The 27,923-nt window shown below is 39.0% G+C and overlaps 1 protein-coding gene and 1 long non-coding RNA gene across 3 annotated transcripts; one reads left to right on the plus strand and one right to left on the minus strand.

Annotated features, from left to right (window-relative positions):
- On the minus strand, window positions 1-27,887 carry LOC124631348 (U2 snRNP-associated SURP motif-containing protein). Of its 2 annotated transcripts, XM_047165713.1 has the most exons (18): window positions 27,543-27,885; window positions 27,102-27,195; window positions 26,520-26,712; window positions 20,489-20,651; window positions 19,924-20,089; window positions 18,454-18,617; window positions 18,126-18,191; window positions 17,994-18,037; window positions 17,575-17,795; window positions 17,099-17,210; window positions 9,978-10,220; window positions 9,419-9,605; window positions 8,819-9,050; window positions 2,910-3,081; window positions 1,771-1,924; window positions 1,402-1,493; window positions 391-462; window positions 1-264 (listed from the first exon to the last, which is right to left on the minus strand). In XM_047165713.1, exons 1-18 carry the CDS (start codon window positions 27,615-27,617, stop codon window positions 66-68), a joined length of 2,649 nt encoding a protein of 882 aa, XP_047021669.1. In that variant the 5' UTR covers window positions 27,618-27,885; the 3' UTR covers window positions 1-65. The 2 variants fall into 2 exon arrangements, with proteins under 2 accessions (XP_047021669.1, XP_047021677.1); XM_047165721.1 differs by lacking the exons at window positions 1-264; window positions 391-462 and adding an exon at window positions 925-1,128 and having other exon boundaries at window positions 27,543-27,887.
- On the plus strand, window positions 11,233-11,938 carry LOC124631365. The gene is made up of 2 exons (XR_006984501.1): window positions 11,233-11,445; window positions 11,776-11,938. It is a non-coding gene; the product is annotated as an uncharacterized LOC124631365 (long non-coding RNA).
- Window positions 27,888-27,923: the final 36 nt, after the last annotated feature.

The following is a 27,923-nucleotide window of genomic DNA, read 5'->3' on the forward strand; positions in this document are numbered from 1 at the left end:
TTTATTATATAATAATATTTATTTGCTTAAATACACTAGTCATTTCACAGCACTTATACTTGGTCTCAGTACTTATACTTGGTATGCTTGCTATGTTTCCGGTGGTGATGCGAGGGGGGCGTGGCGGGGGAGCGTCGGCGCCGGTCCCTGTCCCTGTCCCTCTCTCGGTCTCGCTCCCTGTCCCTCTCACGTTCTCTCTCGCGGGAACGATCGCGATCCCTTTCCCTTTCTCGCGATCTGGACCGGGACCTTGACTTGCGGTCACTGTGGAAAAAAATATGACAATGTAATTTATTTTATTGTATTAGGAGGTACTGTTGGGCTGTCCTTTTATTATTGGGGATAATGATTTCCATGAAAAGAATCTGGGGGCAAGAAAACTTGTCTGACCTGTATCGTGATCGCTTCGGCGGCGGCGACAGAGAGGGCTCGCGTGATTTCTTTGACTTCTTCGATGAAGTTCTGCAAAATAAAAATATTTTCATTACCTAATGTTCATATTTTTCAAACGGCATAGAAGAAAAAGACGACATCGGAAACTCCTTTTTTGTGATCTACACATACATACAGGTTTCTTCAATTTTTTCGATGTTTGCAAAGTTTAAATGCAAATTAAAGGGTGCAGTGTATAAATAGAGATTTAGGAAATGAAATAGGTAACCTACAATCGCCAACAGCATACGTGGCCCACAAGCTGTGAAAAACTGGTTATTGATGATATTCTAGTAGCTTTGAATACACAGATGTGCTGCAGGTCATTTTGCGTGACATAAAAACTAAGCGCTTATGCTCAGCATAGGTATATTAGTTAGAATGCCAGTATGCGCAAAGTATACCATAATATGTTACAAAAAAATCGAGTGTACTCATCAAATCTCATATTAAGTGCAATACTTTGTGATATCCATATTTACTACGAATATTTTTTTCTCCCAAACTTTAGTTGCCTCTGTCTTAGAAAAATACATAGTAGGGGGGCATAAAACGCTCATTACTGATGTCTCATGAGTATGAGCAATGAAATTCTCTGTTTATTGTATTTAATATCACCTCTCGGAAGTGACGGCGGCTGTGGATCTTGACGTCCTGGGTGCGAGCCCCAGGTCAGGCAAAGCATGTTGGGTTTTTCTGTTAGAAAATTCTTAGTTACAATCTAGGAGTCAGTTTGGTATTATGGGGAATGTTTTTTCATCCTTTGAAGCCTGGTAACATTGCAGGAGAACGATCTGGCCCATCAAAATGCTGGATATTTTTCGCCCCAGTCATCTATAATTTCTTCTTGACCATCTTCGGGTTGTTTGCACGAATTCCTACGTTTGCACGTGACATTATCGAGACGTGCGTGTATGTACAAGGTATGTGTTTGTGTGTTGTGGGGGGTGGGGGGTAAGGTTTACGTACGTGGAATATGTGTCATCTTCAACGGGAGATCTTCGTCTCGGTTCTGGTGATTCTCTCACTTCTTCAACGGCTTCTTTAGCTTCTCGAGATGCCTAAAATTAAAATTAATAGTATTGATAATAATAATAAGTTAAAGTGGTTATGGGAATGAAAAGCTCAAATATTGTTAAATTTTTTAAATCAAGTTGGTTTCTTCTGATTAACTACTTGCTTTCCGTAACACCTATCTTTGGAAGACTAGTCGACAATGACATCGACTTTGACCGATATGCATATCTTGTTGGTTTTGTAAAAAAAAATACTCATTGAGTTTTGTGGATGTCATAGATCCATAAAACATTACAATTTCTGATTAAATTCTAGTGTTACCTTTTTAATAAGTTTCCTGCGGTAGTGGTGTATCTGCTGGGCGTGGGTCAGGCCCGGGCGGCGGGCGCGGACGCCGGCGTCGAGCTCGTCGGCGTACTTCAGCACGCGCACCTCGATCTCACGCAGCGTCTCGCGCTTCAGGGATTGCTCCTCACTACAGAGAATAGGTGATGCTACATACGGCTATGTTTTCAGCATTTAACCCCTCGCACGTCGGGCCAGCGTACATGCAGTGCACTTTTACAAGTTAGGTAAAAACGTTGGGTAGGCCTAAAGAAAAGAGTACATAGGGGCAGTACATAATGGAGTACATAGGGGTAGAACATAATGGAGTACATAGGGGCAGTACATAATGGAGTACATAGGGGTAGAACATAATGGAGTACATAGGGGCAGTACGTAATGGAGTACATAGGGGTAGAACATAATGGAGTACATAGGGGTAGTACATAACGGAGTACATAGGGGTAGTACATAACGGAGTACATAATGGAGTACATAGGGGCAGTACATAACGGAGTACATAGGGGTAGAACATAATGGAGTACATAGGGGTAGTACATAACGGAGTACATAGGTGTAGTACATAATGGAGTACATAGGGGTAGTACATAACCGAGTATATAATGGAGTACATAATGGAGTAAATAAGGGTAGTACATAACGGAGTACATAATGGAGTACATAATGGAGTACATAGGGGCAGTACATAACGGAGTACAAAGGGGTAGTATATAATGGAGTACATAGGGGTAGTATATAATGGAGTACATAGGGGTAGTATATAATGGAGTACATAGGGGTAGTACATAATGGAATACATAGGGGCAGTACATAAAGGAGTATATAATGGAATGTAAAGTAATGGACTTTCAATATCTGTTTCTGCTTCTATTTCCGCAACTTTAATAACTGAGATTTAAACGGAATTTTGAACATGAATAGAATGTTCATTTGCAAAATTGCAATATTGTTTTGTGTGTTGTTTTTCCTAACCAAGATTAGAATATTTCAGCCAATCCTGACCAAGCCCTTAAGTGTAGCTGTCCGACATGAATCGCTTGGAGCATCTTCACTTTATGTCGAACTGTGTAACTTATGACGTTCAAGAGGGTGATGATAAAAATGTTTGTACTGACTTATCATGCTGCATGGCAGTAGGCGTGGGCGGCTCGTTGTCTACCGCCGGCCTGGCGGGCTCGTCGTTGGCGTCGGTGTCGACGGTCTCCCAGCGCGAGGGCACGAAGCTGCCGCCCGCCGCACGCAGCGTGCTGTCCGACTCGAGGGGAACGCCGTCTATGTCCTCGTCCACTGGGGGGATGATCATAAGTTAATGATAATACAGACGAAAACTTCAAATCAAAGGCGGATCTGCTGTAGTAGACACTGTGTGGTGTGTGGCCCTTTTTTATATATCTTATATACTACTACTATGTAATGTCCCCATGTACTCTTTTATGTACTACCCCTACAAACTCCCCTATGCCTCATACCTAATTAACATTTTTTTATCAGTTTCTCACACAGTGGCGGGACAAGACCTAAATTTGATGTGGGCAAGACAGATTTCGCGAGGCCCTGTTCTATGGCGACCTGAAGACGAATTCTTTAAAATAATAAAAACAAACGAAACAATTAACACTGGCAAGTTTTTATGCATAAAAATACAAATTACTTAGATTAAAGTCGCTGGCAGAAGCTAGTATTGAATAACACATTTATACGTTTCTATTTAGTGCCGGTTTTAACTCTACCAGCACCCTGGGCGAGATTTTTACGGCGTCCTCCAACTGCAATTCAAACCCATAGGAAAAACAGAGACATATACAGTTACCGATTGCGCGAGCGAAGCGAGCGCGAATTTTTTTTATAGTTAGTTAACAAGTCAAAGCAAAAATTACGTAAAATGTAGCCCAATCGTACATAAGTTATTGCTGGTTGGTTGGTGAAGGCAAAAATACGGGAACATAGCTACTGATTACGCGAGCGCTAAATTTTTTGTAATATTTTAGAACTCAAAACAAAAATTACTTAAAATGTAGCCCAAACATAAGTATAACTCTTTGTTGACGCCTATGTATTACAATTTTGGGACTTAGAGTAGTACCGTAAATAAGAAACTTCATATGGAAACTATAAGTTACTTTCTTATTAATAAAAGGACTTAAAAACGACGCTACCTTTTTGCTAGGGTAGACTAAAAAATGTTGACACTGACAATGAAAACAACTGTAAAGTGAAGCAAGCCCGAAATTTTTTGAGTTTTGGATCAGTAAAAGTCCTAAACATAGGTATATAATAAAAGGTAATTGTGAAGTGAAGAAGCCGCGAGCGAAGGGAGCGCGAATTTTTGTGAGTATTGGGACATTAAAACTAACTATATTTGATAAAAAATTTAAGACCAAAGTAAAGACACCGCGAGCGAAGCGAGCGCGAAAATTTTTGAGTTTTGAGTCATAAAAGTAGTGTTTGATCGAGAACATGTATCACAACAAAATTGATTCATATCTTTTATTTTATTCTCGCTTTAAAAATTTTTGAGGCGCGAGGCCCCTTGTACCGCGAGGCCGTAGGTAGGCGGTGGCCCACGTCGCCCACGCCTAACGCCGCCTCTGTTCTCACATTATTTTCAATGTATCTACATTAAATCTAATATACTTCACCGTTCCATCGGATAAAGGGATGTTAGACGAGAGAGTGCTCTTGCGTTTGCGCGTATGTTTGAGCACTGTAATATATCCTGCGCATCTGACTGCTTCCGTATAATGGACCCCGATTTGGCGAAGACTAGTGGCGATAGGTTGAGGTAGAGAGGTTCGGGCTGATGCAACCTGAGCTTTGTCTGAGACCTGCACACTAGCGGCTCTGGGGGTGTGAGTACATGCCGTGGTCGTTTTCTCTTTGAGCTGGGGGGACAGAGGGAATCCGGCAGCACCCAGAGCGACAAAGCAGCCCTTTTTAGGGGAGCACTGCTTTCCTTGCTCAGCCTGGGAGGGGGCTAGAAAAGGTGCCCTAAAAAAATGCTCACCCCAAACACTCTTTGGATAGCAGTAACCACGGCTGCTTCCGCATCTTTTTATTCGTGGTCGACACAACAACAGTAATAAACGTAAAACACCTTTACTGACTTTTGGTGCATGGAATGTTCGCACCCTTCTCGACCGCGAGACAAACGCCTGCCCAGAACGGAAAACAGCCATAGTTGCTCGAGAACTCCGCCGCTACAACATTGATATAGCTGCTGTAAGCGAAACCCACCTTGCCGATGAGGGCGAGCTAGTCGAGCATGGCGGTGGCTACTGGAAGGGCACTGCTGCAACAGAACCAAGAAGGTCGGGAGTTGGTTTTGTGATTAAGAATAATCTTGTGAAGACACTTCAAGAATGTCCAATCCACATCTCGGACCGTATAACCACATTGCGCCTTCACTTAGACGGTGACAATTTCCTTAATGTTATCAGTGTCTATGCACCGACGCTAGGTAGTTCTGACGACATCAAGGATAAATTTTATGAAGAACTTACACAATGTCTCCATAAAATACCGAACAGAGAAAAGATTCTCTTGTTAGGAGACTTCAATGCTAGAGTTGGTCAAGATTATGAAAGGTGGCCTAAAGTTTTGGGTAGACATGGGGTAGGCAACATCAACTCTAATGGCCAGTTGCTGCTTAGTTTATGTGCTCAATTCCAACTTGCAATCACAAACACCATGTTTCGCCTTGCTGCTAAGCACAAAACTACGTGGATGCACCCACGTTCTAAGCACTGGCACCTCATTGACTATGCCATCACGAGGCAGCGAGACATCTCTCAGGTCCTAGTCACTCGTGTTATGCGCGGTGCTCATTGCTGGACGGACCATAGACTAATTGTCACCAAACTGCGTCTTTGCCTTCGGCGACCATTCAGGGCTAGCAGGAAAAAGCCTCAGAACATAAACATTGAGAAACTCAAACATCCGGGACCCCGAAGCAAATACGCTGAAACGCTGGCATGTGATATACACTCTCATCAAAATACCGGTGATATTGATGCAGACTGGAACGCTTTATCGTCGTCCATTCTTGACGTAGCCATTAACACCATAGGGCTAAAAAATAAACGCAAGCAAGACTGGTTTGATGAGAACGACGAAGTTCTTTCTGAAGCTATTGCCAAACACCGAGACCTTCTCAGGCGCAGTAATAACAGCGCACTTATAAGAGAGAGTGACCGTGAGTTGCGTAAACTCACGAGACACACTAAAGATAAATGGTGGCAAGACAAGGCTCAATACATCCAGTCGCTTGCTGATAGTAATCAGCTCGGTGATTTCTATAGCGAAATTCGCAATCTCCTGGGTACCACCAACTTCATAAAGGTACCACGGAAGTCGCTGGATGGTAAAAGTCTGCTGAAAAGCAAAAATGAAGTGTTAGATCGTTGGGCAGAACACTTCAATAATCTACTTAATGTAGATCGAACAGCCGATCTACACTACAGAGACAGTTTGCCTCAACTTCAAATAGCAGAAGAATTGGATGATGCCTTGTCTAAACATGAGGTGCTTTGTGCCATCAAACAACAGCAAAATCAGCGTGCGGTTGGCCTAGACCTTATACCAGGTGAGCTTCTGAAGTACGGCGGCGAGGAACTGCATTCGCGCGTCTGGGAAATGTTTGTGCTTATGTGGGAGAAAGAACAAGTTCCTGAAACTTTTAAGTTATCACGCGTCAGGGCTCTCTATAAGAACAAAGGCGACCGGTCGGAATGTGGTTCTTACCGCGGTATTTCACTGCTCTCTGTCTCTGGAAAAGTCTTCGCCAGAGTACTTCTAAACCGCCTCAGGAACCTCTCTGAAAAGATTCTGCCGGAAACCCAATTTGGTTTCAGACCAGACAGAGGAACTTGTGAGGCAATATTCGCAGTCCGTCAACTCCAGGAAAAAAGTAGAGAGCAGGGACAGCACTTGTATCTCTGCTTTATTGATCTGGAAAAAGCCTTTGACTGCGTCCCTCGCGAGGCCCTCTGGAAGGTACTGAGAAAGTTGGGGTGTACAGAGAAGTTCATAAGACTCCTGCGACTCCTGCACGATGACATGCAATGTTGTGTAGCGGTTGAAGATGACCAATCGAGCTTCTTCTCCGTCACCTGTGGAGTGAAGCAAGGTTGTGTCCTGGCTCCCACATTGTTTGCATTATATTTCGCAGTTGTAGTCCGGGAAGTATTGAATTCTCCTCCTGAAGGAGTTCGTATTCGTTATCGGACTGACGGCAAACTTTTCAACCTGAATAGACTCAAGGCGACCACAAAGGTGTCCTATGCACATATACAGGACGTTATGTATGCAGATGACCTCTGTTTCGTGGCTGAATCCCCTGAAGTCCTGCAACAGCTAGTCACGAACCTTCACAAGCAGTGCTGTACATTTGGTCTAAAAATCAGCATCAAAAAGACAGAAGTAATGTCTTCAGACAATCACGGACGTCAAGAACTGACCATTATGCTTGGTGAAGATGTCCTGAAGCAGGTCGATAAATTTCGATATTTGGGGAGCACTATAACAGCAAAGTGCGACCTTGACGCCGAAATCAATAGCAGAATTGGTGCTGCAGCCGCTGCTTTCGGCAAATTCGACAAGAAGGTCTTCAGCTCCCATGACCTAAAGATATCCACAAAGGTTTCTGTGTATATGGCAGTTGTGTTGCCTTGTATACTCTACTCAGCGGAAACATGGACACCGTACCGACGCCACATCAAGCAACTAGACCGCTTCCACCTCAAATGTCTGCGCAAAATATTAAATATCCGTTGGTTTGATCGTGTGCGTAACACAGAAGTGTTGAGGAAAGCCAATGTAGGTGGCATTGAAGCATACCTCATGAGGAGACAGCTTCGTTGGTGCGGGCATGTACTGCGCATGCAGGATACTAGAGTGGCCAAGCGCATCCTCTACTCCGAGTTGCAGGAGGGCAAGCGGAAACGTGGCGGACAGCTGCTGCGATACAAGGATGTGCTGAAGCGTCACATGAAAAGCTGTTCCATTGACCCGTCTCAGTGGGAGAATCTGGCATCCAACCGCAGAGACTGGAGAAGCCGCGTTAAAGCCAAAGTCTTTGACTTTGAAGCACGCCGACTTTCTGAGTTGGATGCCAAACGAGATGAGTTGAAAGCTCGACCACCTGTAGCTATCAACTACAACTTTGTGGCTGGTACCCTGACATGTCCGCAGTGTGCGCGGACTTTCACGCACAAAATTGGATACTCCAGCCACATGAGAGCACACGCACGCCATTAGGGTCGAAGTGGTCGCCGTTGCCGAAATCGGCGTGGAAGATTATTATTATATGTATGTCTCTTTTTGACCTCGGGACTACAGAGTCCCGGATTTTTGGGAGGCGAACGTGGGGCCGAAGCCAACACGCTGAAGCCCTTTTGAGACAACTTTAATGAAATGGTGACACAAAACCGACGATTATCCCTGTATACACTATAGAAATGTACCCAAGGACAATCCCCGGTTCTGAGCTAAACTATTGCTAACTATGGATGAAAACTACTTGGGCTATTGTGATGGGATGCTAATGGACTAGGGATGGGGAAACTACGGGAACTATGGCACCTGCCGATAACAATGTTTGCACACGTAAAAATGGCAGGTGGAGACTCGCCAACTCACTTACTGGGCCCCGGGAATCAGTCACTGAAAAGTAACAAGAGGGCAACAGGGACATGAGCGGCTGAGAAGGGTGAGGATACCTCGGCGGACTTTTAACGCAGATCACGCGCTCCCTGTGGGTCCAGCATCACCGGCCCACTCGCCACTTACCACGAGGCACCTACCCTCCGAGCAGGACTAACCTTGCTCTAGCGACTCCACTCTGACCGGCCGATGAAGGCAAGCCAAGAGGCTAATATACTTACACATTTAGCAAAATAGTACGTACAGTTAGAATATATTGAGCACACATCTTCGCTTGAAAACAATGAAAACACCGAAGCCCGAAGGATAAGGCCCGAAGCCCGAGCACCGAAGTCATGACCAGTATCAACCAACAATAACTTACCGGGCACCCCATCAATATCATCATGCACGTTACTCCTCACAGCAGGCGCGGGCGCCGCCTCGGGCAGCATGCAGGCCAGCCGCCGCAGCGCTGCCCCATCCAACGGACCCGCGGCTGCTGTGTTCCACGACTCTTCGGAGGCTGAGGAGCGAGCTGGTGATGCACCGGAGTCGGAGCCGTTGCCTTCTTCTGTGTCGCCTTGGTTGGTAAGGCCGGGGACTGTGTCTGATTCCTGGTACAGAAAAATAATACTTCAGTAGGTAGTGTAAGGGATGCTTTTTAATCATCAGTTAACTTTTCTATGAGGAATAAATATAGCGGTTTAACATATTTTCTGTACGAAAACTGTCGAATATAAAAATCATATTTTTATAAAAAAATATATCAACCATACAAAGTACAAAAATGGATTTATACACTTGTAGTAATCAAATTCTCGGTATTTACGGTACGTGGCAGAAGCTATCAAGAAGATTTGATACAATTGTTTTCGTGCTTGTTAAATCATTAAACCTGCACCTCACTTATTCAGTGCTTTTTTAGGTCTTGATGCTCAAACTAAGTGGAAAAAAATCTTCAATAAAAAGACAGTAATCCTACCTTATCTTGTCCAAGGAAGACATCATTGATATGAAGCAAGAACTCGGTAGGATACACCGCCCAGTCGGCCCAGGCCTGCAGTATGCGCGTGACGCGAGCACGGAACCCCTCTTGCTGCAGTCGGGACGACATGCGAGACCATGCTAGGTGACAGTTGCGCATTATCTCTGTTAGCCGCTGTTGGAATCTGGGGTAACATGGTTATGTTAAATAAATAGATCAGCAAGTTGGATTTGTGCACATTTCATTTAGTGTGTGATGGGTGAATTTTATCTGAACATAGCCAGACCCTTCCATATATGTCAGTTTTGTATCAAATTTCTACTCATCCATCCCAGATTGCTGGATATTATAAGTGTTGGAATAAAGAGTGCACCTTTATGCGCGAAATGTTCTTGATCTCAGAATGTTCTGTTTAGTTTACTGACCTAATTTTAAAAACGCCGAGGCCAGAAATAAGTCTTGTCTATTTATTTTCTAAGAATTTGATAAAATATTTTGTGCAGTGAATTTATGTCTACTAATTAGTGTGTCTAAGTAATACTACAGAGTAACTCACGCGTTCCTATAAGCACTAGCATTCGTAAGCTTCGCCCCGGCATTGTGCAGTATATCGGACAGCAGGTAGAGCCTGGCTATGCGCCGCTGCGGCGGCGTGGTGGGCGAGGCCAGCGCCTCGGCGAGGCAGGCGGCCACCTCGGGCGCCGCCTCCGCGTGCTCCAGGCACCACGCCATGGCCGCGCCCACCGCCGCGCGGGACGGGGTGAGGCCGCGGATTAGTTCCTCGAGGCGGTCGCGTTGGCTGGAAATAAAAATAATGCGATGAAATGATTGAAAGTCAACACAAATGAAGTCAATCGAATCTTTTAGATGGTACAGTCAACTTCTAATAGCTATTTTTGAATTTATTAGAAGTTTACCTTTAGAGTTCCGGTTGTAAAGTTACTTTTTCCGACTTGAGTGTTTAGCTACTTTGACAATTTAGAATATGTAGTGAATTCTGCAATTTGTGTTGTCAAGCAATTTATCAACTCTACATAGAAACTATATGTGTATTGTGACTTTACTACCGAATCCGAGAACACTATCTTCCGCAATAACCTTTGTTTAAGGTTACACTAGTCGATATTTTTCCCATACAAAGTTCGGGGTGCTTTTACTCTACATTGTGACATAATACATTCAAAATTAAACTTGATATCGTTTTATATTTTTATTAAGTTTGTCTGTACGGATTTAAAAAAAAATAAAAAAATCCCAGTAAAAAGTTATGAGCCAACAAAGTTCCGTTTTTCTAGACAATTTTAACGCAACTTTGAGTGTTAAAAAGTCCCATAAAAAATGTAAAATCTCCAAAACGAAGTCCGCTCCGACATAGCTCAATTACTAAAGAGTTCTATAAAAGGAGAATGGCAGATTTCGTACCGCATATTTATGTCGTTGTTCAGTTATAGAATTTGTACCAATTATTAAGGCAACTAAGTCATTTATTTTCATGTTAGTGTAGTATTTTTAGAACTCCGGATTAATTAATTATACCAATTAAAAGATTCAAGTAATTAAACGTAATATAATCCTAAACTAAACGCAACTAAACGTAGTTCTGTTTTTAGAAGTTGCCATTTGTAAAATATCACGAGGCTCGAAATGATAAATAATTATTTAAACATAGAAATAACAGTAAATATAATTAACCAATTACATATTATACCTTAAAATGAATAATTATTGCATACTATCTTAATAATTAACAATTTAATTATATAAATTATTTTCAAAATCAATGTTTTTATTTTGTATTGGCAATTATTTTATTGACAGGTAACGGATATCTTTCAGAGTCTAGTCTCTGTCTGTCAGTGTCTGTTCAGTTCTTTGCTGTTGTTTTGGATTGTGGTTTGTTACTGCATCTGAGCAATTTAAGCAAATTATCTGGTCATTTTTACGTTGAGTCGAGGAACTGCTCCTCCGTACTCTATCTGTTGATAGTACTTTCGCGAAAGGACGCTTTATTACTTGTGTTGTGTGTGAGTACGTGCTTTAAAATGTTAAACTGAACCTTTACGTGTTAAAAAGTAGACTCACCATATAAACTACACGATTTCATACTAAAATAATATGAATGTACTTAAAATTAATCTTAACATTATTTGAAAAAATAACAAACATTGTTGTGGTTGTAAAAATATTTACAGTTTGTCCTGTACACGATCATTGTTGTGTTTGTACATTAACAAACATATAAGTGATCTCTTACATGTATTGTTTACTTGCCTAACTTGGTTTGTGTAACACTGTTAAAATAGTTATTTAAAGCAATGTTGAATCATACTCAAAATCACTTAAATATTTTCCAGATAACACCTGCTGACCATGTTTGCCGCACGGAACAAATATTTGAATGATCTGCAAGTAGTTGTTCTTGGTCTGGGCACATGAGTTTCTATGTTGATGAAATAATACTAAGAATAGATTAAATAATTATAAGAACAATAAAATAGATGTATATTCCTACAAAAACAAAGTTGTTTTATTATACCACACTCGAAACCCGAGAACTTGACCATTATCAAACTGTTGCAGTCCGCTGCTGGACAGGTATCTCCTAAATGCACTCTACTGAGTGGGTACGATCCTTATCTATCTATCTATTTACCTAATTGTACGTACCTACCTAAAACACACCCAAGATTAAGAGACAAGCTAGGTAGAACATTTATTTTATCATTACCATAACAATGTTTATGTACCTAGCTAAAACAACTTACATGGGTACACTGTAGTACATAACCTTAAAAAACCAAACTGGTTATAACTTTTACTTCCCAAGTCCTAAAAATCTAAGAATTTACAAAGGGCTTGCCTATCATATTACCCACCAATTATAACCCATAACAATGTTTATGTACCTAGCTAAAACAACTTATATGGGTATACTGTGGTACATAACCTTAAAAAACAAAGCTGGTTATAACTTTTACTTCCCAAGTTCTAAAAATCTAAGAATTTACAAAGGGCTTGTCTATCATATTACCCATCAATTAAAACAAAAAATATCCCAAAACACGAAATTTTATTAGCGGTACGAAAGTCCCATACAAGCCTGCCATTCGCCTTTATTTCAAATTGATTTATACAGTAGTTTTTTCAGAAAACGCTTTTTTCTGAAGCACTCTTCGTCTTTTTTTACGTACTCGTTTTGCGATGAATTGTCGTGCATTTCACTCAATAGCATTCCCCCCGGCAGAAGCGCGGGGCGGAGCGGAGAAAGACGCTTATACACACATGCTTATTTCCACAATTTGTACGTTTTGCACGATATTTTGTCGTGCAACTGTGCAAATTTTAGTGCAACTATTTGTTTGTATTGTTTTGGGCTCAGTCTGCTGCCGCGGCCCACGTCTTTCGTATCGTATGTGTGTAGACTATTCTCCTAGCGCTTATCGTACGTAAACATTACACTGACCCCCGGCTAAAACTCTGGATTTCGATACACTTTGATCGAAGCCGCCTTTGTCGCATTTGCCGCAAACACCGCGGTCGGCGTTTTTGAAAATGTAAACAAACAGAAGAAAGCAACCTTATTTCTAAAGGAATAAAGTATTATTTTTATATGTTTCTGTTCCGTTCTTTGGTAAAAACCGCTTTGCCTATTTTATTGTTTTATCTTTCATATTCGTTACAAAAATTGTGATCGAGTTACACGTCTCTACTGCTCTCTTCGTTCTTCGTATGTATAATGTCAACTAAAAAAAATGAGAATCGCTTTTCGACACGAAAATAACTGTGTTACTGCTTAAAAAAATCAAAATGTTCAATAAAATCAATAAAATTGATTTCTAAATACATGTAATACATATTATAGATAAATAACACCCATACAACATTTGTCCTGGGTGGGAATCGAACCCACGACCTACGGCATAGCAGTCAAGATCACTATACTTCGGCCGTTCAGAGAATGCGTTCCTGACACCTATCAGTTAGTCACGACTAGTGATGGGCACAACATAACACTGAGTTCGTTACCGTTCCTTCAAAATGAACCGCCGCATTATTTTAAGATTATTTTCGTTTTAAATTGGCGGAATCATTTGTTTTATATTTTAGTTATTTAAGTGGAAACCAAAAAAAGGTAATATTCATATAATAAAATTGTTTTATTTATTCTTTGTTACAAGTACATTGAATTGTGCGAACAGAATATTAATCAGACTCCGATTTGCTTGAGGAGGTGGTGTCTTCATCATCATCTTCGCCTACATGTATAATTATATTATTATCAATAACAGAATCAATCCTGATATCTCGGTCTAACAAAAGCCGGGTAATCAAATAAAAACAGATCGAAAACACTTGAAAAACGTGGTCTATGCGCACGAAACGACAACGGACGACTGTTTTAGCGTCACAAAATGGCGGCCCATAACGCCATTTGGGGTTACCATTTTTAATCTAAGTATAAAAATGCGGTTTGGTCATAGTTTTATTTTTATATTTCATAAACGTTATAATTAAGTCTTATAGTCCATTATTTTCCAATTCTTAAAAAGAAAATCAAAACGTATTATTTTATATTATAACTGTATAAGAACAGATTACGATACTTGCCTGTTATTTTTAGCACAGCACTACAAAATATAAACCGCTGACATAACCTTGTAATAGCGCAGTATAGATTTAGAAAAATATTGTTTACCAAGTTATTTGACACTCAGTTTGGCACAAAATTATAACATTCATTGATTATTGATATAATAATGTTGTTTTAATGCTCCTCAATTGTTAAAACGGTAAACAACCAGCAAAAATATTTTTATCGTAACTGCAACGCCATTGCAAAGTTACGTCGTCAGAGTGCTTAGTGCGAGTTTTCGTGAATTTTTTTACGGACTCACATGAGAGCGCGTATACTAAGATTTGTATGGAACAAAAACAGCTCCACCTAGTGTCAAAAATTGGAACCTGTTTTTGTTCCATACAAACAGTGTTGCCAACAGTTGTAGAAGCTTACCACCAGAGTCAACTTTTAAAACCACCAGAAAACCACTAACAAAAATTTATCCCACACTTAAAATCACCAAATTCACCACTAAAAAAATATTGTTTATATTTTATTGTAACCTAAAACAATTTAATCATCCAAAGATGTAACTCGGCAACGATAGAAAATTAAAACAGACAAAGCATTACATCTGTTTAGCAATTCATCCGACCCGATCCGAATCCTTCACAAATTATAATCGGCGTAGTAGTTTCACAAATTGTTTAGTTACGCATTTGACCAATGAATGAGTACTTAATATAATTATATAGTAGTCGTTCACCTTTTTGTTTTGTAGATGCTTTTTTGACATTCCGTGAGACTTCAAATCTCCATAGTAACTCCTTAAAGTTGTACCACAAAACTTACATTTCGCTACTTGACCCGCAGTACTTTCAACATTTCGCCACTAAATAGGGGACTTAAACCACCAGTATTAGTGGAAAATCCACTAAGTTGGCAACACTGCATACAAATCTTAGTATACGCGCTCTCATGTGAGTCCGTAAAAAAATTCACGAAAACTCGCACTAAGCACTCAGTTCAATCGCGACGTGTCAGGAACGCATTCTCTGAATGGCCGAACTATAAGTACTAGACCAACAGGCCAGTCAAACTGATTTTACATTGTGTTATCATAAAAAATGTTATTATTTATAGGTACGTACCTACGCCTTGGGACAATTACTGAAATCCATGCGAGCATCACTAGTCGGTACCTCATAAAATAAGCAACTTCTATGAAATCTATACTAATATTATAAAGAGGAAAACTTTGTTTGTTTGGTTGTAATGGATAAACTCAAAAACTACTGGAACGATTTTAAATATTCTTTCACCATTAGAAAGCTATATTATCTGCGAGTAACATAGGCTATATTTTATCCCGGTGCGGGCAGTAGCTCCCACGGGACGCGGGTGAAACTGCGGGAAAACGGCTAGTATAAAATGATAAAAGTATCTATTATTTTAGTACGAGTTAGTAAGCGCTTGCTGACTTTTCGGTAGCGAGCAGTACACAGCAGCATGTACGTATGTGTGTCTAATGTCGTTTTGATTCGTAACGGTGTTTGTATGCGTGTTTGTTTGCACGAAACGCATTGTGCAAATAGACTAGCGTCTAACTGCTCATCACTGGGGCTATCTCTGTCGCACACGATGTCAGATGAGACAGCGCGCTTTTTGGCCACGCCCCTGAGTGAGTTCGAGCCCGCGACTAGTTTAACCTTAACTTAAAACTTGGCTGCCTTTACCGTCACTTAACCGTAAATTTCAATATAGGGTAAATACGCCAAATGTCGGCCTCCCCCCAAACTTCGGCCGTCTGTACATTTTCAGCTTGCATTCATTCAAAAGGTAATTAAGTGTTAGTTTTGCTCCTCGAATTGCAACCTTGGTTTATACTCTATACGTACAAATCGTTACTATCCGATTCTGTCACTTACTCTTCTCATACTGAGCGTCAGTAGCGATTGCGCCGTTGAAACATCAAATTCGCACGTAAAGTAGCTTACTCGAAGTGAATACTCACATTTTGGGGATTGATATTAGAACGATAAAACATTTATTTATTTTTGTTTTAAGCTTGATTGTCACTAATGGGTTATTTTTACTATATTTTAAGATAGTTTTTTCAGCGTTTTGCGTATATTTTTCAAGGAAAAATAGGAGGCCGCCATTAGGACAACAGTTTTGACTTAAAACCGGAGTCTCGGCCGTGGCCGACTTAAAGCAAATGCAGTCTATTTTATAAATTCCTATTGTACTAATTCCGTTGGCTTAACAAGAGAATTTGCAAAGCTTATAGGCAAACAGATCTATTTTACGTTTAATAGCCAAATAACGGCCGGGGTGATATTAGTTGAATCTCGAGAAATAAGGTACAAGAAATAGGGGCCGACATTAGAATCGTAAATAATCGTAATGTCGACCAGCCTCGAACTCAAGCGCCACTATACAGGCTGATGAAAAAATACTTTTATATTTTTTCATTTTCTCAAAATGAAATAATTTATTTATTATAATTCATTATATCGTATAGGAGTTAAGTTTAAATGTAGGAGTTGACAGTTTTGTAGGCATGTTAATGGTAGCTTTATAGTTTGGGACTTGATATCTATTAAACCGTTCTTATTAGCTTAAAAAATATAAATGGTTGGTCGTGAATACGACTTTTTTTGTTTAGGGGAAACAAAAAAATATTTTACTATAAATTAAACAAATACAATTACAAATGTATACTTAGTATTATATTATAATTCTGCTAAAATAAATCATGTTAATAATATTTGTCACTGCCTTAATTTAAAACAGCCTATACCTGGCCGACATTTGGAAAAAACGCAACCGACCTTGGGCCGTGAATGGCCGACTTTAGGGTTTTTCTGTTCTCGACGCATCTAAGCCTTATTACTTTTTTCTTTTCGTAGAAATATCAATCTTATGCCTATAAACATGACATAGATTAATCAAACTATCCAAAACCGCATCAGAAACTATCTTTCGTTGGAAACTGACGGTGCTATAGCGAACCGCAATCAGAAAATCGCTAAGGGGGCCGACATTTGGCGTATTTACCCTACAGTTTTTCTTGTCAAGGTTGGTTCAAATACTCGAAAATCCAACAAATTACTTACTTGTTAGACAGTGTTCCTCGTATATTCTCCTTGGCGTCCTCTTCCTCTACCAGCTCATCAGGCATGCCAGCTGTGTAGAGATTCATGACGGGCGGCCGCCATACTGAACCGCCTAGACAACAACAATAGGAACATGACGATTAACAACGTATTTGTTATCACAGTGTCACAAATCGACACACAATATACATATTCCAAAAAATATCACTTCCTACGTATATTTCATTAAAAAATATTGCCATTTAGTGCTGATCTGGATTATTGTAAAGACAATTTGCGAATTTCAGAAAATACAAAAGGATAATTAATGCACTACACATCATTGCGCTATCAGACCAAAACTACTGAACTGATGAAATGAAATTAGTACCATACACAGACAGTACAGAACCTGAGAAAGGACACACGTTTTCATCCGGGTTGCGGAAGTATTTCACTCGCTAACAGCTTAGTTATACAATTAACTTCATTCTCACCTTTAAACATTCTAAAGTCCTCAAGCGACCACTGTTTGGGCGAGTCTCCCTGAAGCATAGAGAACAGCTTCCACCGGTAGTAGATGTGCGCAGGCGACTGGTTCTCGAACAGGAACCGAAAGAACGGATTGTTGAGCTCCTTGTTCATAATGATGGCCTCGAACATAGGACCTTCGCGGATCACGAACTCCACCATTCGATGGATCAGCATTAAGATATTTCTGGGGAACGGTGGGAGATCAGTTTTGGATCGAGACTTTTTACATCTTATACAAGTACTTTCTTAAAATTAATCACGATGCACTAAAACTGGCACTTTTCTTAAGACACATGTGGTCTAAAGAAAAATGCCAGTTTTAAAAAATCGTGTTAGACCTGTAGACCAGCTACAGTTTATATTATAAAAAATAATTACTCACCTTTCTGTAGGCACCACTACTTTGACTATTGACTGTGAAAGAATCTGTAAAAATAATTACAATCATGCGTAAATATCGAGACTTTTTGATCATAAACATTATATTTTATAAAAATAATGTTAATACACATACCTGCTCATATAATTTCTTATCTTCAGGATCGCTTGGGTAATATTCTCCTGGTCGCACTCGGGGAATCTGAAAGAACGTAAGTTTATATTAATGATATCCTGGTTTGCAAAAGACATGGTGCTCCAGATATAAATAAGCCAATATTTTGGTGGACTGCATTAACGTATTATTTTATAACTCTTAAAATCACTCCAAAATTAAACGCTTTTTCCTCTTCTCTATCTATATGAGAAGACTTGTGCCCTTGTACCTACATCCAGTAATACAATAAAAAGGTTTATAATGTTTTCTAGCATTTCCAAGTACTGAACCATGTAATAATGCGTACCTTATTAGCGAGATGTTTGGGCGGCTGCGCGTTGAAGGGCAGGCCGGAGGGCGGCGGCGGCTTGCTGGGCTGCTGCAGCGCGGGCGGGATGTAGATGGGCACCGGCGGGATCACCACCGCCTTGCCCCAGCCCAGCTTCATCTCGTAGCTCATTATCTCTTTACCTGGGATAAGAATGTAAGAGCAATGAAGAATTTTGATAGTCTGATAGATAAGATATTATGAAACGGAAATGAAAATGTTGTCTACAAGTCATTTAATTATAGAGTAATTATAGAAATGTTGTATTCTTTTGAGAAAATAACCTGAATTTATTTTGTTACTGGTAGGTTAGGCCACTGGTCTATATACAAGTAGCTTGCAGAATGCATGTTAACTTAAAATACTAAGTGAAACAATGAAAGTACCCAGAAAAAGCAGTAGTGTGGAATTTAAAAGGGAACAAATATAATGACCACCATAAAATGCTTTGATACCCTTAGTTTTGTAACCAGAAATATCTACTGAACACCAGAAAAATAAAGTCTAAAAATGTAATAGTACCAGCTATTTTAGTCACGACTTCACTTTAAATTGTATTCGACCACCAAATTTAGTAAATGATCACCAACTCTTGACGACCAAATTAATGTATTATTTTTGCCTAAATAAGTCACTGTGATTGCCATAATATGTAGGCTTATTACCAAATAAAGTATTATGATGTCATATTAAGTTATGTGTCCGGCTTGCAATGCATGCGTGAGTGTCAGTATGACGAGTGACAGGGGAATATGGAAGAAAATGACAGATTGCGCCGACCCCAAGTAAAATTGGGAACAGGGCAGGAGAAAGAATGTGTTTCTCAATACACTCCCTCGAAAACACACTCTTATCGCACTGTTTAGAGGCATGCAATAGACAATTTTCCACCCTAGTGCAGGAAAAGGGTCCCCATAATGTTATTACATTTATTGTATAAGGCCGAACTTATTTTTTTGGAGTCAGTTTACTTAAACAGGATAGCAAGATGTAAAAACTTTGATTATCATTTTATATTAAAACGCTGGTATAATTTTGATGATCATTTACTGCTTTTGGGATAACAATGATTTATTTAGACTCATTTTGCTTAAATAGGATAGCAGAATTTAAAAACTTTGGTTATAATCTTACTTTAAAATGGTGGTTTAATTTTGGTGATCATTTACTATTTTTGGCTTACGCATGATTTATTTTGGAGTAATTTCACTTAAATAGGATAGCAAAGTGTTAAAACTTTGGTTATAGTTTTACATTAAAATGCGAGTTTCATTTTGGTGATCATTTACTATTTTTGTCTGCTATTTGTTACTATATCTGGTGATCAGTTAAACATAAGCCAATTTAAAACACCAAAATTCTTGTAAATAGATCACGATTCCAAACCATGATCACAGTGTAACTATTATTACGACTAGTGTAACTATTACTGTAAGCTATTATCCTTACCATTAATACACCTGAGCGCTCTCTCCCCGTCCTTCCGCGACATGAAGGCGACGAAGCCGCAGTTCCGGCCGCGAGCCTTCTCCTCGTCCGAGCGCGGCCACATGATCTTGATGCTGGCCAGCGGGCCGTAGCGACCGAATATCTCCATCAGTTGCTGTTCTGTTATCTGAGAAAAGTAATTGAGTGTAAGATTGAATGTCTCTTAGTGTTCTGTCGCCGTAAGACGCTGGATGCAGGTCGCCTCCAACAGGTATCTGTGGAGATCTAAGGGGGAGGCCTATGTTCAGCAGTGGACGTCCTATGGCTGAGATGATGATGATGATGTGAAACTTTCTTTGGTAATTGAAGACAAGTTCTAATTAGTCACTTTTTTTATGAAGAAATCCACCAAATTGATTAGACTTATTTAAGGATTATCTTATATAGAGCCATTTGTCCAGCGAATTCAACACAAAAATAACTATATGCTAATCTGGAGAACTTAGTTTAAAACAGTTACACTGATGTAGGCTTTATAGCATTTATTATTTAGTCTTCTATATGTCTGTGGACCACTTAAACCTACCTTAGGATTAAGATTGCCAAGGTACAAGTTGGTAGTATTAGGGTCCCCTGTATCATAAGAGCCAACATCAGGAATTATATCTAACGACGGCTCCACACCGACCACGCCGCGTTCACGTAATACATTCTTGTATTTGTGACGCTCTGATCTCTCTTCTTGTATCCTGTAAGACAAAAGTATTAATTTTTAATAATAATGACTGTATTGTACGCTCATTTTATTATGTTAATCGACTCACCAACGCACCACCACACAGGTCGACAGTCTGACAACGACTGACTCCCCACCGCTCGATCCGGTATTTATAACCGAGTGACGTATGCGCACGAGGCGTCATAATAATGACATAACCTATACAATGATGCACATGTACCTGCATACACTACATCTCTCCCTTGTTGTTTTGATTTTAACCTTGTTTCAAAAAGTCCAACAATCAAACTCATAAATATTTTGGTAATTTCTTAAAGATCTATCAAACACCTGCAGCACAACAAAACCACGCTATCAGATCAGTCCACCGATCACACTGCCATCAAACTGATTTACTTTGTTCCGTTTCCATTTCATTTCCCTTTCCATTTAAGGAGACGACAGATATCGGTGATACTGCAGGACACTACATCCCTTCCCTTGTGAAATAAACATAAATAAAAATCCGTCCCTTTGCAGACGGTAACATACCAGCATCTGCTTCAGGCTCAACAAGACAAATTCGTAGCAGTGATATCAGGCCGGCAAGTTTAACTTCAGGTTTTGTAGCCGCTGTTCCGGCCCTGTATTATATCTACACTAGAGATGATCCGTCCATTTGGCAGACATCCCGCCAATCAGTCCATGTGAAATCAAGCAAGTCTCAAATATTGCTGTACCTTCAGATAATGAGCACTCATCTTGCTTGGTTCGACTTCACTTAAAACTGATACAGAATGCATTGTTCCAAGGTAAAAGATCGGCATTAGGGTACCTCATCAATGCTTTTCACTCATTCAAAACCGTACGAGCCGTACGAGGAAAGTAATCACATAAGATCGTCCCAATTGAATGGTGACCTAGATGGACTGTTTCCAATTTGATGATGACCATATACTTTGTCACCCATTTAATGGTGACCACATACTTTGTCTCCAATTTAATGGTGACTCCATACTTTGTCACCCATTTAATGGTGACCACATACTTTGTCTCCAATTTAATGGTGACTCCATACTTTGTCACCCATTTAATGGTGACCACATACTTTGTCTCCAATTTAATGGTTTAAATTGTAGTTCTATGTACGAGTTAAGTACTTTGTGTGCCTTGTAAGCAAGAGAATGCTAACTCAACTAATTTTGGTAATATGTAGTTTTTAATTTGAGAGTGGAATATCAAAGCCTATCATTATCTCAGCAATGTAACAAACAATCTGGTCTTCAACCCTATTGATCAGCGCTGGTACTTTGCACGTTTCTGCTAGTCTGCTGAATCACACTCGCTGAAATTCTGATATAGGCTTTAAATACCCTACATCAATGTATGTCCAATATCTAGTCAAGAAACTGTAAGCTTCTTAGCATTCAACACCCAACATATGAATACCTTACTGCATATAATAGTGCGATAGGAATACTTATATTTCGGTTAGGCCTCCAAGAACACTATTATCACCGGACATTGCGTTCTGTAATCTTTGTTTGCTTTTCCTAATGTGGTTTTCAAAAATTTAAGTAGTCAAAGAATTATTATGCTTTGATGGTAAGCTTTTTAGTGTCATGGTTACATATTGATTATAACGAAGGTGTAAAGTAACATTACGAATCAGATTTTAACTAATTAGAACCATATTATGCAACGAACGCACTTTAACAGGTGTCACTAACTTTGCACTATATATTTTGAAGCTGTGACATTCTGCATCACCATAAAATAGAAGAGTCCCTGACCCTCAACTCATGCTCTTCTTCCTTTCAACAAGGTGACAGCAGCTCACAAACAGTTTTCTAGTCGATGCAATTTTCCTTTTGCAAAACAACCGCTAACCTTTCTAAAACATTTGTCTACACATAGATAAATGTGGGATTCTAATTCTATATCTCAATTTCATGAGCAGCTATGCTGCTCTCATGTCATACTTGACCTCATCAATTTGATGATCAGCTTTGTGCTGTTTCCATTTTTAATATTTTACGCTTTTCCAATTTCATGACCGCGTATAGGTAACGTAATATTTTTTTTTTATATATATAGTTGGCTGCATAAGTATGTTTATAGTTTCGTTCAAAAGCGCTTACCCTTTATTGCAGCTGACTTTATCTACGTTGTTTTAGTTAGACAACCAGAATATAAAAATATTATTATCTTTTATAGGGACAGCACCCCAGTAAATTTTTAAACGATTTGGTGACTAAGGGCAATTTTACTTCCTATACTTTAAGGAACACTTACTCAGATTATATTTTGCAGTAGGACTTAGGAACTTAATAATATTTTAGTTATTATTAACCAAATGTCGACGCAACTGTGTAGTTTAATTAGCACAAAAGAGTAATAAATGTCGATAAATGTAAATAGTGATAAAGTTCTTTACCTCTCGTGCGAGTCCAATTGTCTTACGGTAACCTAAGATTGGTGTTCTAAGATCAATTATTATTAACCCTAACGCTATGGACACAAGACATTATTTTGTTAATAGATATCCATCCCACCACCCACATGGATCTTATCTTATGGGATGGGTTGAGGAAATTACACAACTTTATATTACAAGTAGGTGTGCACTTCAAGAATATATTAATGTGATGATTTATTAACTTGAGATCAATAAATGGATTCTATTTCATATATGTTCATATATGGTTATGTTATTCGCCCCTATGGAAGCATATTCTTCCACAACTCTCAATGTACTTATACTGCTTATTGGTACTGCAATACTGTAAAACATAATTTGCAAATAACAATATTATAATGAGGGCCACTTTGTTAAACTATTTGTAAACACCAATGTAAATCAATAAAAAAGAGGCTAAGATACCAATTAAAATTCATTCAAGCCTGAATCTTGAAGGTTTTAAAAGCACACGCAATCATCAACTTTTGAGAACTTGATTGCAACAATCATCCATGAGCTAATCATCATTAGACAGTTCCCAGAGTAAGTATCTACATTGGAACTCCTTCCAGGTATCATCCTTAAAAGATTTTTTGTCACAGATGAGAAGGCCCAGTTGGGTAAATGATGATGATGTCCTCCTAGCCGATTATCGGCTACGGCGGCTGTACTCACGTAAGGGGATTAGCCAACTGCGCAGGACATATTATAGTGCACAAGCATTTGCGCAGACACAGGTGCACTCACTGTTCCTTCACTCTCATAACCCGGTGGGACGGCAATCCGACACGACCGGAAAGAGATCAGGCGCAGGACCGACATTTACGTGCTTTCCGATGCACGGGTGTATCAATCACCAACTTCCAGGCCCGACCCGGGAATCGAACCCGAGACCTCGTGCTCAGCAGCCGCGCTTGCGACAGCTAGACCAACGAGGCAGTTGGGTAGATAAAGTAGCATTGTCAAATAAATCACAGATTGCTCCAATGCTTAGTTCCATATTCTTTTGATCTAAGAGTTTTATATCAACCTAAAGTACTGAAATTACAATTGTGAGCTAGCATGTTTACCAAAGATTCTATCTATTGAATACCAAAATTTTGATCCACATTTTCCAGCTAGTATTGCTGCTTGTATGCTGTTCTACTGTTCTGTATCTTCTGGAATATCTCTGTTGTATAACAACCTCTTTAATACAGCAAAATAAAGTAAAAGTATTGAAATTATACCTAGGGTGACTGAGCAACTGTTATAATTAACACTATTATGGGTAGGCAACCCACTAGAGGTGTTGATGGACTTTTATGTTGTGCATAGGTGAATACATACCAGTATAGCTGGGCGAGTTCTTCAACATACATGGACAACCTACTACGGTCCCTCAATGTGCTGTTTGTTTAACTAGATACCTAGCACATGTTTGTCATTTGTAGAACCGTTGAGTATATAACCCACCAGTTTGTTCTTGTAATATCCTCTATATTGCAAGCACTTGAATTAAGTTAGTTAAGTACCAGAACAATATAGCAGGTATAAGTTGTTGACTAGACTCTGAGAAGTTAAGTTTGGAAGCTTTTTATGATCCAAATCACCGGGCACAGAAAATATAAAAATTATCAAGATTTACTATTTAGTTGTTGCAGTAGTTGACAACTATCGCCAGATAATTTATGCGTGTACAGTCAATTGAATGACCAGTAGACGTTCACTACCGTTAACTGTCAAGCTGTCAATTTAATGACCAGTAGATATAGACTACTGCCAACTGTCAAGCTGTCAATTTAATGACCAGTAGATATAGACTACTGCCAACTGCCAAGCTGTCAATTTAATGACCAGTAGATATACACTACTGCCAACCATCAAGCTGTCAATTCAATGACCAGTAGATATAGACTACTGCCAACAATCAGGCTGTCAATTTAATGACCAGTAGATACACACTACTGCCAACCATCAAGCTGTCAATTCAATGACCAGTAGATATAGACTACTGCCAACAATCAGGCTGTCAATTTAATGACCAGTAGATACACACTACTGCCAACTGCCAAGCTGTCAATCTAATGACCAGTAGATACACGCTACTGCCAACTGCCAAGCTGTCAATCTAATGACCAGTAGATATACACTACTGCTAACCGTCAAGCTGTCAATTTAATGACCAGCAGATTTTTGGAATAGAATAGGTCTTTATTTGCTTAGAATGCAGGCACTTACAAAATAGGATTGTAAACAACATAATAAGATCCGTGTACATTCCGCCTTGTTGGCATGCAAGCACAACAATTATTAAACACAATTGATTATAAGGCAAATAGGTTATTGTATTATATCCTCTAGGAAATCCCACCACTGCTAAAGTCGTCTTGACGACAATTCAACAACCAGCAACTTTATATTGCTTCCAATAAATGCCTATTATTGAATAAACTTTGATGCAGGTTTAAGAATGAGTAAACTGATCACCAAGTAATGATTTTGTATTATAAATTACTCATTTGATAAATATTAACACCTGCAATAAATATTGCTACTTCCATTAGAATTGTAACAAGGTAAACTTAAACAAAGAATTTCGTAAAAAGGTTAAAATTTGTTTGCAATTCGGGTGATACATACATGAACATAAAAGTTATGTATACTTTGTCATTCTACTCTCTTCCCTTCCTTCTTTCCTTTTGCTCTTTTTAATATGATTGAATATTAACATCGGTCAGAGGTTACTTGTTGTCAAAGCTTATTTAGCATACATTAATTTGGTATAGGCATGAATAGGACAAATTATTTAGTATAACCTTGTATATCAAATATTTTTCTGGATCACAGAACTAATAGGTAGTTCAAAATTATAAAAATTAGATAATAGGTAACTGTTGGTCCAAACACTCACGGTTTTATCCTCGTCGCCAATGTATTGTACGCTCATTTTATTATGTTAATCGACTCACCAACGCACCACCACACAGGTCGACAGTCTGACAACGACTGACTCCCCACCGCTCGATCCGGTATTTATAACCGAGTGACGTATGCGCACGAGGCGTCATAATAATGACATAACCTATACAATGATGCACATGTACCTGCATACACTAAAATGACCTTTTGCAAAACTTTACTATTTCAATCTATTTTAATAGCAGTAAAAATCCCAGTAAATTCAATAGAATAGCTGAAGGCAGATCACACTATCCTATTAATATTATCAATGCAAAAGTTTGTATAAATTAATGTCTGTTCCCTACTTTTTATGTGGGTAGGTGTTCACTCAGGATACAAGTGGAAATATAAACATGGACTGGTTATGTACTTTGTTGCTTACCTGATATAGCAGATTAGTTTTGCAATATTTGATCTACAGTCACAAACCATCAAGCCAAATGTCTGATTACCATGAATATAGTTAAATAAATAGCAACAATTAATACCACTCACTGTCTCAATTCCTCCTTAAATAGCTCCAAGTTACTCTTCTTCTTGTCCTGTCCTTTCTTCTTAGCATGTGGACGGCCTGGAGGTTCAGGTCTCTGCACTAATGTGCGAACCACATCAGCCTCCGAGATGCTCCTCTTCTCATCCAAGCGGGAGACTGGCTTGTATAACTTGCCTCTCTCTGAGGTGTCTTCCTCTGTGAAATGTGGAAAGATATGTTTAATGTTTTAAAGAGAAGAAAGAGTATGGGCCAAAACTAAGACTGTATACAAAAAGAGGTAGAGATTGATTGATTAAACAGGTAGTTAATACATTCATGTAGGCTTTGATGAAACTGCAATTGCCAGTTGCCTTTGAGAAATCTCTAACACTACTTCATGTGAGTAGGCATTTATCTAAAGATTCTTCATATATTTATTTTTATTTAAAACCAGTTTAACAACAAAATGTGGCTGAACATCTATGTGCATACAATAATATCTATTACTCAATCAATGTGTAGCGTGGTAGGACTACAGCTCATTGTATAAGTAGGAAGGGGGTTTGTATAATATTGATGCATTGTATAACATGAGTGTTACTAACTTCTTGCTCCTGCATCATATGTGCCAGCTTTTACCCAGACTTTGCTGGCTGTGCTTGGGACCTCCTGAAAGGTCTCTACAAATTCCTTGAACACCTGTAAGGAATTTAAAACTATTTGTTAATTTACACATACAAAATATAGTACAGATGTAACAATATGTAATGTTTTGCGCTCAGTAACCATTTGTGACAAGAATACTATCATAATATTTATGTAATGTGAACAGCAACGATATAGGTAGTCAGTAGACAACTAGAGAGCTAAGCGTCAGAAAAAAGGTAATAAATATATTTGGCTCTTCATTTTATGAAGGAATAAGAGCCAAAGTTAGTCATTAACTATTTTCACTGACTTTATAAGACAATGGAATGTATAAACAGACTAAAACCTTCGATTTAGTCATGTAAGTAAGCTACAAATACTATAGCCATTACACTTACATGAGCAGCCGCTTCTTCTTCTTCCTTCTTCTTCAATTCCTCAAGCTCCTTCTTAGAAAGCCCTCGAGAACTCATATTGTAGACCAAAAGACTACAAGCTCACTTAAACACAATATTTTTTCCTAAAAGGTGACATCAAAATCGAACGCTTAATTTGTCACTTATTCACTAAATACTTAATTGTTTTCACTTGAATCCATTCCTACATGTAACTATATTACACACTAGCTTATTTCATTCTTCTCTAAAGATCATTATTTTAAATTAGAATATAAATTAATTTTCAGTCAGCAAAAATCTTAAACATAACATAACCTCAACAACGCTCAGCATAGCACAGATAATAAATAAAAAAGGAAATCACAACGTTTCGTTTCAATT

The sequence above is a fragment of the Helicoverpa zea genome, chromosome 1, assembly GCF_022581195.2.
Source record: "Helicoverpa zea isolate HzStark_Cry1AcR chromosome 1, ilHelZeax1.1, whole genome shotgun sequence".
NCBI lineage: Eukaryota > Metazoa > Arthropoda > Insecta > Lepidoptera > Noctuidae > Helicoverpa > Helicoverpa zea.